Source organism: Gadus morhua, chromosome 11, assembly GCF_902167405.1.
Source record: "Gadus morhua chromosome 11, gadMor3.0, whole genome shotgun sequence".
Lineage (NCBI taxonomy): Eukaryota > Metazoa > Chordata > Actinopteri > Gadiformes > Gadidae > Gadus > Gadus morhua.
The window spans coordinates 22,430,621-22,442,764 of NC_044058.1; the positions used below are offsets into that span (position 1 = coordinate 22,430,621).

Consider the following 12,144-nt stretch of genomic DNA (forward strand, 5'->3'; position numbering starts at 1 on the left):
GTTTTCTTTTCAGTGTAAACAAAAAATGAATGACCTCGAATCGAGTTATGATTAATTATTGTGTTGATTGAGTTTTGATGCGTGACTTTGATCAATTGTATGTAGTAGCGTGTGTTTAAAGGAAACGCCAGAGGGGAAAACATAGATGTGCTGCATCTAGCAGCAAAGTGTGTGTTCTTCACAATAAAAGTGTTTAAAGCGCTTCTAAATTGTGGATAAAGCACTTTCTTAAACGCCAAAATAATTGTCGCCAATCCTAGCGTCTAAAAGTCACCTTTTACTTAATGCCACCATGGTGTACCAGTACAGAAATTGAGACTATTGATGGTAACAACCTTTTAATAAATAAATTAAAGCCCTTCACATCCCAGTATTTCGGATTCATTTTAATGTTATGCACAAAATGAGCATTTAATTTAGAGCTGTAATTCCAATACCCTATATTGGATGTATGCTCTATTAATTATATTGTCCATGGTTATTTGTATAGATGCAATTGTTTGTTATTGTGTGTTTTTGTTGTTGTTGTCTTATTTGGTTGCATCGAACAATGACCCTTAATCATATATTATATATATACAGTATGATGTTATATATATATATTGTATATGTTATACACTGTTGGAGCTTTACTTCCAAAATAATGGCCAAGCTGCCAATCATCTATTTCCGCTCGCTTGCCGTAGAACCGAGGCGATCACTTCCGTGTCTAGTCGTTGATTTAGCCCTGAATACGAGGAAGTCTTCTGCTGGTAAAAACGCAGTCTAATGAGTTTATATCCTCCGTTCGTACCCTTCCAGCTTAAATCTGTAAACAGGAGTATACACAATACATTAAAAAGACGTTTCTCGATCATCGGCACCAGGGTGAGTGTGTGCCCGGGTTGGGCGAATGCCATTGTTGTCTATCTTGGTGATCCCAATGATTGTTGTGATCATTTTCCTATAGGTACCACAGCCTGTATAACTCATGTCTAGTAACATACTGCTATTTGTGAGCTGTTTATAAGTGACCCTTACAACGATTGTTATCAAAATTAACAATTCCCTAACATTCATTCGTCTATTTTCTCGTGTATGACTTTCTAGACCACCAAATAGGCCTACAATGAATCTAGAAAGGGTCTCCAATGAAGAGAAACTCGGCCTGTGCAGAAAGTATTATCTAGGTAAGTGATTATTAAACCCCTAATGCTGAACGTTGAAACGTTCAATGGCTTTGATTCCTGCCTTCCCTCTGTTGGAATGGGAAGTAGGCTCCCCTAGACTGGATCACATGACGCTATGAAAGCCTTTATTCTAATCTAGGCCACATTCTTCAAGATGAGTGCCTTTATTGTTTGTATTCGTTTTATTTTAAGAAGTAAGAATGGTGATGTGCGCCCTTTTTACACAATTTGAATTTTCTCTTTTAGGGGGGTTTGCTTTTCTACCCTTCCTCTGGTTGGTAAATGTGGTTTGGTTTTTCCAAGAGGCCTTCATTAAGCCTGCCTACACCGAACAACTTCAAATCAAAGCATGTAAGTGTCTAATCGGCTTATGCATGTAATGACCGAACTTCAAGTATGTTGTTGTTACTAAGTTATTATGCATGTTGTGTATCTTCCCAGTCTGTTTCTTTAAGATTAGTATGTGGGCATTTGATAAGTACTTGAGTATTTAAGCACATTTCCAATACATCTTGGACAGGTTAACCCCCAACTTTAAGCTTGACAAGTTACCCTGAAATGAAAAGTAATACAGACAACGGTCCCAATCAATTATATTTGGCAAAAACACTTAGTTTACACTAATTATTCTTTGAATGATAACATCTTAAGCTATATGTTAATTCATTACAGGATTATAGCTTATTATGGGCATAGCATCTTGAAGGTGCTCTAATAAGTGTGATTCTAGAGAGAGTGGAAGAGATTCTAAAACTAAACAACCCTAAAAAACTATCTATGTTTCTCCTCCATGTAGCAGTGTTGTATATCACGCACCTGTGATTGACTGGCAGAAAAGAAATTCCTGGCTTGGTTAGAAATGATCCAGATGCGGTTTCAAATCTAAATAGCCTCATACAGAGGCAGGCATAGTCCATCTGAACATATGTTCTCACAGGGCATTTTACTCACTAGTAGCTGATCGATGGCTATGAAATTTAAAACTCAAATTACACTCTTCCCTACAGCACCTTTCAGTTGTAAGGTCTAACATCCATAGTTTTTAGTTTTAACATATTGTTTTGTTTCATTTTAAATCTATTTGTTTATTATTGCCCGTGACAATTTTTCTGGGACATTTGCAACATTCTCAGCCAATGTTTGTTTCTACCGTCATTGGTTTATGACTGCTATCCCATGTTTATATAATGAAAATCACACTTTTCCATCTGATTCTGCCTGAATAAGTAAAGGTTTAGTTTTACTACGGTAGTGCTAACAATAACTGAATTCTGACAGCAGGATCTGATAGAGTAAACACTGGGTGTTCTAACGCGTGTCATTTCCTGTCAGATGTGAAGTGGTCGGGCCTGGGATTGGCCATCTGGGTGGCAGTGCTGACCACCTGGATTACCATATATCAGCACTACCGCGCTCAATGGGGCGAAGTGGGGGACTACCTCTCCTTCACCATCCCACTGGGCATTCCCTAAAACAAGAGTGTGTACACCAGCGAACGGCCCAAGCTGTCATTACCTGCCAATACGCATACTTCGAGCGCTCTGTTGAGTTTGACTATTAATAAAGGTTCAAGATGAATGTTGCAGTATGCAAGTGGGAATGGTTATGTGCATAATTGCTAGATGCAATAGATCGTTTTTCCCAAGGTTAAATGACAACCACTTTCCAACTGCTTTCTATTTTGTCAAATCAACCTTTTTTTTGTTTGATGGTACCCTTTTTTTTTGTACTTGCATAATACCAGTGAATAAATGTATATAAAATGTTGGTCCAACTTTCTTGTTTGAACCAAGATGATAAATGTGGTTATAAGGGGTGTAGCCGCCCAGGGAGACCTCGACCAATCAGGCTGATTGTTTCTAATCCAGTGTCTGACAGGCCAACATAAGTCTTTTAAAAGCATCCATCACATAGGCGCCTGTTGTGAAACTCTATCCTTATGTACGTTTCCAGCTCCAAGGCAAAGTCAGGGCCATTTTTAGACGGGCTCAGGCCTGAGTGACAGCTCTATATGCTCTGTATATGTTCCCCAGAGGAACATTACACTATTGGACACAATAGGTCAGAGATGTCAACAGGTAGGATCAGGATGAAGACATGGTCATGAAGTGATACGCTGTCTCATACCCCAGCACCGCATGATGACAAAGACTGATCTAACGTGCTGTCTATCCATATACCGATGGGTGGATTATTCCGGCCTGTGCATGAGCAAATATAGAATTGCGTGACACCAAGGTCACTACAACTTATTATTAGTCTCTGACGTTCGTATTATTCCAAACATTTCTGTTTCATTCAAGTTCTGAACTATTTGGACGGAGGGGGGAGAAAGCGAGAGCGCTTTAATGACCTGTGCTGCGGCATGTGCGCCGTGCGCCCCCCTCCTGGTCTGGTTGGTCTGCTATTGGTCGGCTCATCAGGATGAATTTATTCATGCACAAATGCACACACACCCACACACGCACGCACGCACGCACACCAACAGGCGCGCAAGCGCGCGCGCACACACACACACACACACACACACACACACACACGAAATACAAACGGTAATGTGGTCATCTATTTCTAATTTGATTGGTCCACATTTCACAGCTAAGCCCGCTTTCTTTAGCTAATTTGTCTCATTACCCTGCGACAGCTGCATACCCGCCAAAACAATGGGCTGTCGTCCCGTGACTCAGGCCAAACACCCGCGGGCATTCGCATAATTGCTCCAGAAGAGCATCAAGGTGCCCCACACGGAATTCCCAACTTATTATGTAACCCGAGAATAAAAGCCGCCCATCACTGTGCAAAAGGGGGGCCGGTTCCAGACGGTTCCAGACGGCGCCAGCACGACTCGGTGACGGTCCCACTGGCTGCCAACACATTGCTGGCCGCTGCTTGTATTTCCTAACGGTAAGTGTCAATTTATTGCATCCAGGATCATGACCACTATCATCATCATCATCATCATCATCACCACCTGCTGACTTCCTAGGAAGAGAGGGGGAGGGTCTTACGAGTCCTGACGGGGCGCAGATTAAATAGCAAGGGTGGAGATGTTGACGCTCATAAAAGTTAGAGGTTCACAGGACACAGGATCCCGAGTGGAAGTACTGGAGCTTAGCACTGCTGACCACAAGTCTGCCCAGCAACAACTTCCACCACTTCATTTTGTCCAACAGATCTGGAGATGGACTTCGTTCTGCCCGCCACTCTACCCGCTACTGGGATCTCCTGGGAGAAGTTTCTGCCTCCTCTCATACCGCAGTTAAACGGGATCTATGGACAAGCATCGGAGTTGGGTCTCCGTCTTCCAGAAGCCCGGCAGTCACCCAGTTCCACACAGGTAGGTCGGAGCACTTCATTCTGAATCAGAATCAGAATTACTTTTATTACATCCTATTGTCCACACGAGTAAAATGAGTATGCTTGGTTCCTCAACAACCGCATCAATACAAGATAAAGCAAATAAATATCAGTAAAAATAAAAGAACAGGTAAAAATATATATTGTGGTAGTTTGGTTCAGACTATGGGCTACACGTTACCGTGATTATGTTTATGATTTTAAAATTACATATTTCAGTCTGACACAATACTTACTACCACTAAATACTATACTACCACTAAAACGACCACCACATTATACAGATCAATATAAATTGTATTGTATCATTTATATGTATTGGAATGTTGTTCTGGTTGTTTGACCTACTGTTTATCTATTTGTATTTTTGGTTGTAATATATATTGTAATATATATTGTAATCGGGGCGTCATTTAAAAAGCGATCCTGCTCTAAATGGCCTTCCCTGAATAAATAAAGGTTCAATAAATAAACATTATGTCCAGAAGCCATGACAATGTCCATGTGTGGGCAGGTGAACTGCGACCCCAGCGGCTTCACGGTACACGTGGACGTGAAGCTCTTCAGCCCGGAGGACCTTCTGGTCAAGGTCCGCGGGGACTTCGTGGAGGTCCAGGGGAAGCACGAAGAGAAGAAGGTGGGCACTTGGGACTCATGTTTTTTTTTTTATCACTTAGATAGGTATTGAAAACACTGCGATTACCTCTGTTGGCAACCCCCCCCCCCCCCCCCCCCCAACCCTAACCCCGTACCAGTATAGATCATAATAATAATTAATACAATAAAATAAAGTAAGGATATTAAGAGAAACTAAGACAGTAGTAATAAGTAAAGCCTAAAGTAAGCAAGCCTAAAACAGGCATTTGTGTGTTTGCTTGATGTTTCAGTCAAGTGTTTTTGCACTAGAATTAACCGTGGCTGGTACCACTACCACTTGATCACTTTACACATCTGCTACTTATTTTTACATATCTGTATTTACTTTATCTTGTATTGTCGTTGCTATGTGGCTGTCGAGGAACCAACCATAAGAATGTGACTTGTGTACTTTAACAATTAGATGTCATTTAAGTGATTCTGATGTTGTCCCGTGTGTAGAAGGACGGATCAGGCACCATGACCCGACAGTTCAGTCGCCGCTACCGCATCCCAGAGGGAGTGGACACCATGGCGCTGGAGTCCGCCGTTTCCCCTGAGGGCATCCTCATCATCTTCGCTCCGATGCTCCCGATACAACCCATACAGAGCTAGAGGGGTGTTGACGCTATGCACCAAGACACATCCCTTTTGCTATGTTTTTCAATAATGTGATGGCATATGTTTGGATTTCACACGCGCAAATAGTCCTAGGTTGCCATGACCCAGAACACGGTACACAGAACAGAGCAGCATGTTCCTGGCACTGCTCAGATATTCCCACTCTCTGACATGTGTATATACTAGCCAGCGGATATTTATGTCAATGTTATAAAAAAAAGTCATTGTAAATATAATGTATTCAGAACTAACAACAAATTGGTTTTGCCGAGACAATCTATGCAATATATTGTAGACAATATGGAGAAAAAAAAAGAGATCTTTCAAAAGTTAATGTTTTAATTTATATTTGTCACAGCATCTTTATAAATACATGATACAAATGCACTCTTTATGTATAAAATTAAAAAACAAAACTATTGCAAGTGTTCCCTGGTTCAAGCTTCTTCCCCCACTGGTGTGAATTCCTCCAACAAGGAGTCCACTTGACTGAAAGAGAAGCAGAAAAACGTCATAAATTCAGCACGCAAATCAACCGTTACATTCCTCAAATGACATTTCCCCACGCACAAAACCTGGTTCATTCCTAGACCATCCAGGCAGGAGTGAGACGATGATAAACGACACCAGTATGTCCATTTATAGGCTCTGCTTCGGTTAAATCACCTTATTTGGTCCTTCACTCGCGTCCTCTGCTTGCGTAGCACCTGCAGTAAACCATCGTCTCCGAACTCCGCTCCGTCGGAATCTAAACAAGAGACACACGATAAATAATAAGGATCGGAAACGATTCTTTTTCCATTTGAGGGCAGTACGGCCACGACTTCCATTCAGCCTACATGCACAGATGATACATTAATGCATGCATTGTATTCAAATCCAACACTGTGGAATGTGTGTGCATAGTGCGGCACGCACGGAGGCCCGGAGCGTGGTGGCAACAGACTGGCAACATGCTTCTAGAATCCGGTCCCTGGTTCTGGAATGTCTGAGAGTATCTGCATCCAAAATATCCTCCTCAGTCAGCGCTAAGGGCTAAAGGTTAGAGCTACCCCCCGCTGGCGTCTCACCCTCGGCGTCGCGGAGCAGCTGTGAAAGGACCTCCTCGGGGGGCTGGGCGCTGCCGTCGGGACCCTGGGGCCGCGGCGGAGCAGCTGGGGCGCCCCGCGGGGGGACGGAGGAGGAGGAAGAGGCACGCCGCGTGGGGAACAGCACCTCGGAAACCGCCTGTCCGCAGCCAATTAAGAGCGTCGGCCATTTAGAGATCATGGAGAGTTAACCCCGGGTAGAATTACACCACATAGAACTACACCCGGTAGAATTACACCAGGTAGAGTTACACCCGGTAGAACTACACCAGGTAGAATTACACCAGGTAGAATTACACCCGGTAGAACTACACCAGGTACAATTACACCACATAGAATTACACCCAGCAGAACTACACCAGGTAGAATTAGACCACATAGAATTACACCCGGTAGAACTACACCAGATGGAACTACATCAGGTAGAATTACACCACGTTTAGAATGACACACGTTTACTTCCTAAAGTGCAGTTTAATAAACATAGTCCGTGCCAACCCGTCACATTCACTGTGTGAATAAGGTCAATAGTACCGTACCTGTCGTAAGGCCAGGTGGACGGGAGACGGCGGGGCACATTGAGCAGAACAGACCCCCTGGTGGAGCGCTTGGCTCTTCCTCTGCCGTGTGTCTTTGTCGGGGGACAACCTTTGAGGCGCGGACGCTGCCATGCTGTCCGGGCGGGGCCGCGAGCCGCCCCCGATCTGAGGGCCCGGCCCGTCTCCAGCAGGGCGCCTGCGGGACAAAGAACAGAGCAGTCGGCGAGGGGCTTCATCCCACGGCTCACGTGGTCCTATGAGACACAGGGTGGGCACGGCGTCGCACCTCTTCTGCTTCCTGTGGGCCGTTTTCTGCTCCTTGATGTCAGAGTTCCGCTCGTCCTTTGTCGGCTCCGAGGAGCTGGGCGGGGGGGGACACGACTCTGGTTCCCGGCCGCCCGCCGCCGGGGAAGGGTTAGTCACGGTTCGTCGAGAGTGTTTTGGGGCGATGTCGGTCGGGGGCCGGCCTAGCGCTTTGGGTGGCGTTGTTGGAAAAGACGATGGCACCGGACCAGGGAATCCATCCCAGAGAGGAGGCTCCCTCGCCGGCTGGTGACTGGAGGCCGTTTGGCTGGACGCAGGACGGGGGGTGGATGTCGAGGGGGGGCCCGCGGCTGGGGGACACGGCCCGTGCGTGCCTTTTCTCCCGTGTTGTGGCGTGGGAAGGATGGATGGCGGCGTTCTTTGCGACGGTTCGGGTCCCTGGTCCTGAGGCCGCTGTTCAAGAGGAAGAGGAAGGCGAGGCGAATGAGGAGCTGTGAAGGACAGTACATGGGTCCAAAATATGTGTGAGTTTATACCATATGTTCCATGGAGCCACTGACTGAGGCCTGGTGGAGACTAGATGTCTGTCCAGCTGGAGGTGGTTGGTGGAGAGTAGGGTTCTGCCAGGCTGAAGGTGGTTGGTGGAGAGTAGGGTTCTGCCAGGCTGAAGGTGGTTGTTGCTGGTGGAGGCTAGGGAACGGTTGTGAGGGGGCCGGGGGCCAGTGGCTGGCCTGCTCCATTTTCCTCCTCAACCGCCATTGGAAGAGGATGTCTTCCTCCGGGCGTTGGCGACTAATGGAGGCAGATGGCGTGTAGCCGTTCTGCGAGGGGCCCACAGGGGCCGAAGATGAGCTTGTGTTACCTGTAGGTTAATGAACAAAACTGCATTTAGTAATACAGTATAACATGTATAATACACCATAACATAATGCAGTGTGACATTGTGTGTGTGTGGGGATGGCTGGTTTAACCTGTGCACATCGATTGGTCAATGTACAACAGGAATGCAGCCACACCCAGTCCAAGAGTCCAATCAGCCGGACTTTGCCCAGGTGGCTGCTTAAACCAGCCATCCCCCCCACACACACACACACATTCCACAAACACATACAGTACAATATAACATAGTGCAGAACACAATCATCTTAGGTTGAGGCTGCGGTTGTGGCTTACACGCGGTCGGTTCAATCGGACAGGGAAAGAAGGGTCTTCGGAACGGCTCGTTTGCGCTGACGGGGGAGGATAAACCAGAGCCCCCGAGGCCCTCAGAGCTGACGACCAGGGAGCCACTGCTGACGGAGCTCTCACTGAGAGGGAAATCGAGAGAAGATACACTGTTAAGGGATCAGACGCCCCCCCACACTCTACCGCTGTGATCTGTGATCTGACAAAAATTATGATTATTGGGCATGATCATTTGATTGAGATTATTCCAAGTGATTAACCGATTTACTATGATCTTGTGGTCGCTAATGTATATAAAGAAGGATTTTAATAAATAAATTGCTTGGTTGTTAACTGCGTACAAACAAATATGTTTTTATAATACTTTGGATCTTAAAAATGCATTATTTGGGACCTTTTACGATTGGCTAATTCCAGGGTTTAAAAAAATCGCGACTTTGGTTAATATGCAATTTATTGTACCGCCCACACACCCACACACCCACACAGTGTTCCCACCTCCTCTGTAGCAGTCGGCTGGCCCTCTCCTGCACGCCCTCAATGTCCCAGCGGTCCCCCAGAGAGGAGTCGGACAGGTCCTGAGCAGGGACACAGGATTAACAAACCCCGGTACAAGCATAAGTAAAGTGTGTAACCTACCCACATACACACAATATAGGTAAGGAATGAACCGTGATGGGGTGTTCCGCGATGCATTGAGCATATTTCCTGCGCTGTACAATAACACAATAACACAATAACAATGACTACATCAAGGATCCAGCACCCAGTCTCAAGGGTCTTGAGCTGCTCTTTGGGTTTTGTTTTATGTTTATTTTTTGTGCCAGCAAGGAAACATCTGGAAGTTGCATTTGACCCTTGTTGTTTTGGTTGAATTTGTAGCACATTGATTTTAACGGTTAAAGGAAGAGGTGTCAAATGATTGAAAAATAAATGCACACCCTTGGAATGTTATTGGCCAATCAGAATCAAGTATTCAACACTGATGTTGTATAAATGCATACGAGCGTCAATAAAAAATCCAAATGCTTTTCATAGTAAAAATGAAAGCAAAATTATGCGATGATGAGTGTACATGCCTTTACTGTTCCATCTTTCCTGCATTTAACATGTTTTAGTTTGAATGAACTTCAAATGAACTCCTGCAGTATAACTTCAACAAGGAATACTAATGATTGATTTAGACATTCTAAAAGTTTCAAGCTGGACATGTGGCATGGTCGTGGAATTTAAATATTTATCCCCACTAGAAATGTCACCCTTTACGTGCCGGCAGACAATCCAGCAGCAGGCCATAGACGGAACACACTTAGCACTTGACATTTGTCTTGTGTCCTCAAGAGAGATAAGGCTATGATTTGTGGTCGAGTCCACGATTGTATTCTGGGGCGTCCCATCTCACAGTGACGGTGAATCAAATATATTTAGTTACACGTTCACGCAGCTTAATATAGCAGTTGGCTGACCTACCAACGAGCTGATATCAAGTGGTTCCCCGTACGGTCTTGAGGTTCCGAGTTCCCCGCCTCTGCCAGGGTCCTGGTCTTCTTTCAGGGCAGCTGTTTCATCTGTTCCGAAACAAGTCAGAAATAGCTCCGGTTAAAGCGGTGTTGTCATCGGCTGACGAGGATCAGTGTTGACATTATGAGGGGGGGGGGGGGGCTTCGGTGTTGAGAGCCCACCCATGTCTCCTGAGTCTCGGGGTGTAGGACTAGAAGGAGGAGACGAGGGACTCATCCACCAGAAGAGTCGTGCCTCCTCTCTCTCGGCAGCAGGGGACACCGGTCGGCGCTCCGCCCGGCTCCTGGGCTCGCCGTAGCGGAAACGCTGGACGTACCTTCGAAACGCAAGGAGACGTCGTTGACAGGAGGCGGGGTTTTGCGGTGTGGGAGTTTTACACCGGGAAATAAATAACTAGTTCATAGATAGCGACACGGAGGCATAGAACATATTACATTAAGAAAGCTTTTGATTTATAGTCAACATATTATATACTAAGGTATAACATGTCATTTCAATTAAGGAGAAATTGATTGGTAAAGGTATCAGCACTGCAACATTTATACGTTTCTAGGGAACGACCTGAAGCTATGCTTCATCACCAAAACCAGTTGTACCTTGCCAGAACTGAATCCTGTTGGTGGGGGGGAGACATGTTGAAACCCCCAGCAGAGGGTCCAGGCGGATCCGTGTTGGAAGGGAAGGCCGTCTCGCTGGAGGGAGATCCCTGGTCCGTTGAGGGCCAGGCCGGTCGGTCGTCTGCAGGGGTCTGGAGACGACAGGTGGGACCAGGTTTACTGCTCAGGCCTTGTTATTGTCTTTGCTCTGCTGTGCTCAGAGGGTTGGCCGGCTGGCCGGGCCGTCCAGGATCTGTTGTCTACGGAGTGTTACGGCTGGCTCGGAGGCCGAACATAATATGGGACACAACACGGAGGTTTTAAGTTCTTAAGTGTTGTTTGTTGACCAGTAAACATAAAGTACCTGAAAAACCAGGAAACTAACTACTACGGTGTTGCTGCTGTGAAGATGAGATTGGTTAGTTAGGAGACTAAATGGTCTCAACCTAATTGTCTGCAGGTGCTGACAACCAGGTTTAATCAATCGAATTCACTATGTAACAGGAGACAAAAAAAAGTGTGGTAGCCTATTTACCAAAGGAATACATGAACATGTGGATACAGATCTATACAAAATAAAAGTTGTAAACATACTTTTTTGGAGCTCTTTTTCTGTGTGAGGTTCTGTCTGCGGGATGGGTGATAGCCAGTCTTCCTGCTCGGAAGAGGTGGCAAGGGATCCTCTCTTGTAAACACAGCCACGCTGTGAACAAACACAACATAACCATCACACCTGGCAAATGGCACCATCCATCTCACCACCAGTAACATAGCTGAGATGAAGACGCCCCATAGTTCCTACCTGGACTTCATATCGACACAGATACTGCAGAACAGCTGTAGATGGAGCTCAGCATGGTGTCAGACGATTACAGAAGCAGTTTAAACGCACATTTCCCATCAGCCTTCCGCGTCTGTTCACTTACTTCACCAAACAAAGTAACCATGGATTTAACCAAAATACATGAACATAACCTGGTCCTTCAAAAGGTCTCCTTCGTTTGGAAATATCAGTCATCAACCATTACGAGTTGTGGTTTACAATACATACCGTGGTGGAGATTGATTTATTTGATATATAAACGACTTGGTATTAGTTCAGAGGCTGTTGCGTTGGACGAACGTTATGACCCCTCCATTAAGTGGGACCAATAGGCATTTGGTTTGC

At 45.5% G+C, this 12,144-nt stretch overlaps 3 protein-coding genes across 5 annotated transcripts; 2 read left to right on the forward strand and 1 right to left on the reverse strand.

Annotated features, from left to right (window-relative positions):
• Positions 1-678: 678 nt before the first annotated feature.
• psenen (presenilin enhancer, gamma-secretase subunit) lies at positions 679-2,937 on the forward strand. Its single transcript, XM_030369432.1, has 4 exons — positions 679-867; positions 1,090-1,169; positions 1,416-1,520; positions 2,502-2,937. The coding sequence occupies exons 2-4, from the start codon at positions 1,109-1,111 to the stop codon at positions 2,639-2,641; spliced, it is 306 nt and encodes a 101-aa protein (XP_030225292.1). The 5' UTR covers positions 679-867; positions 1,090-1,108; the 3' UTR covers positions 2,642-2,937.
• Positions 2,938-3,895: 958 nt separating this feature from the next.
• hspb6 (heat shock protein, alpha-crystallin-related, b6) lies at positions 3,896-6,204 on the forward strand. The gene is made up of 4 exons (XM_030369431.1): positions 3,896-4,073; positions 4,343-4,506; positions 5,041-5,163; positions 5,625-6,204. The coding sequence occupies exons 2-4, from the start codon at positions 4,351-4,353 to the stop codon at positions 5,775-5,777; spliced, it is 432 nt and encodes a 143-aa protein (XP_030225291.1). The 5' UTR covers positions 3,896-4,073; positions 4,343-4,350; the 3' UTR covers positions 5,778-6,204.
• On the reverse strand, positions 6,114-12,115 carry proser3 (proline and serine rich 3). Of its 3 annotated transcripts, none has more exons than XM_030369382.1 (14): positions 12,028-12,115; positions 11,779-11,901; positions 11,571-11,679; positions 10,977-11,128; positions 10,542-10,696; positions 10,330-10,427; positions 9,358-9,437; positions 8,848-8,981; positions 8,211-8,536; positions 7,697-8,139; positions 7,411-7,606; positions 6,854-7,010; positions 6,450-6,531; positions 6,114-6,272 (listed from the first exon to the last, which is right to left on the reverse strand). In XM_030369382.1, the coding sequence occupies exons 2-14, from the start codon at positions 11,787-11,789 to the stop codon at positions 6,221-6,223; spliced, it is 1,995 nt and encodes a 664-aa protein (XP_030225242.1). In that variant the 5' UTR covers positions 11,790-11,901; positions 12,028-12,115; the 3' UTR covers positions 6,114-6,220. The 3 variants fall into 3 exon arrangements, with proteins under 3 accessions (XP_030225242.1, XP_030225243.1, XP_030225244.1); XM_030369383.1 differs by having other exon boundaries at positions 11,779-11,897; positions 12,028-12,109; XM_030369384.1 differs by having other exon boundaries at positions 7,697-8,127; positions 11,779-12,102.
• Between the last annotated feature and the right edge of the window lie 29 nt (positions 12,116-12,144).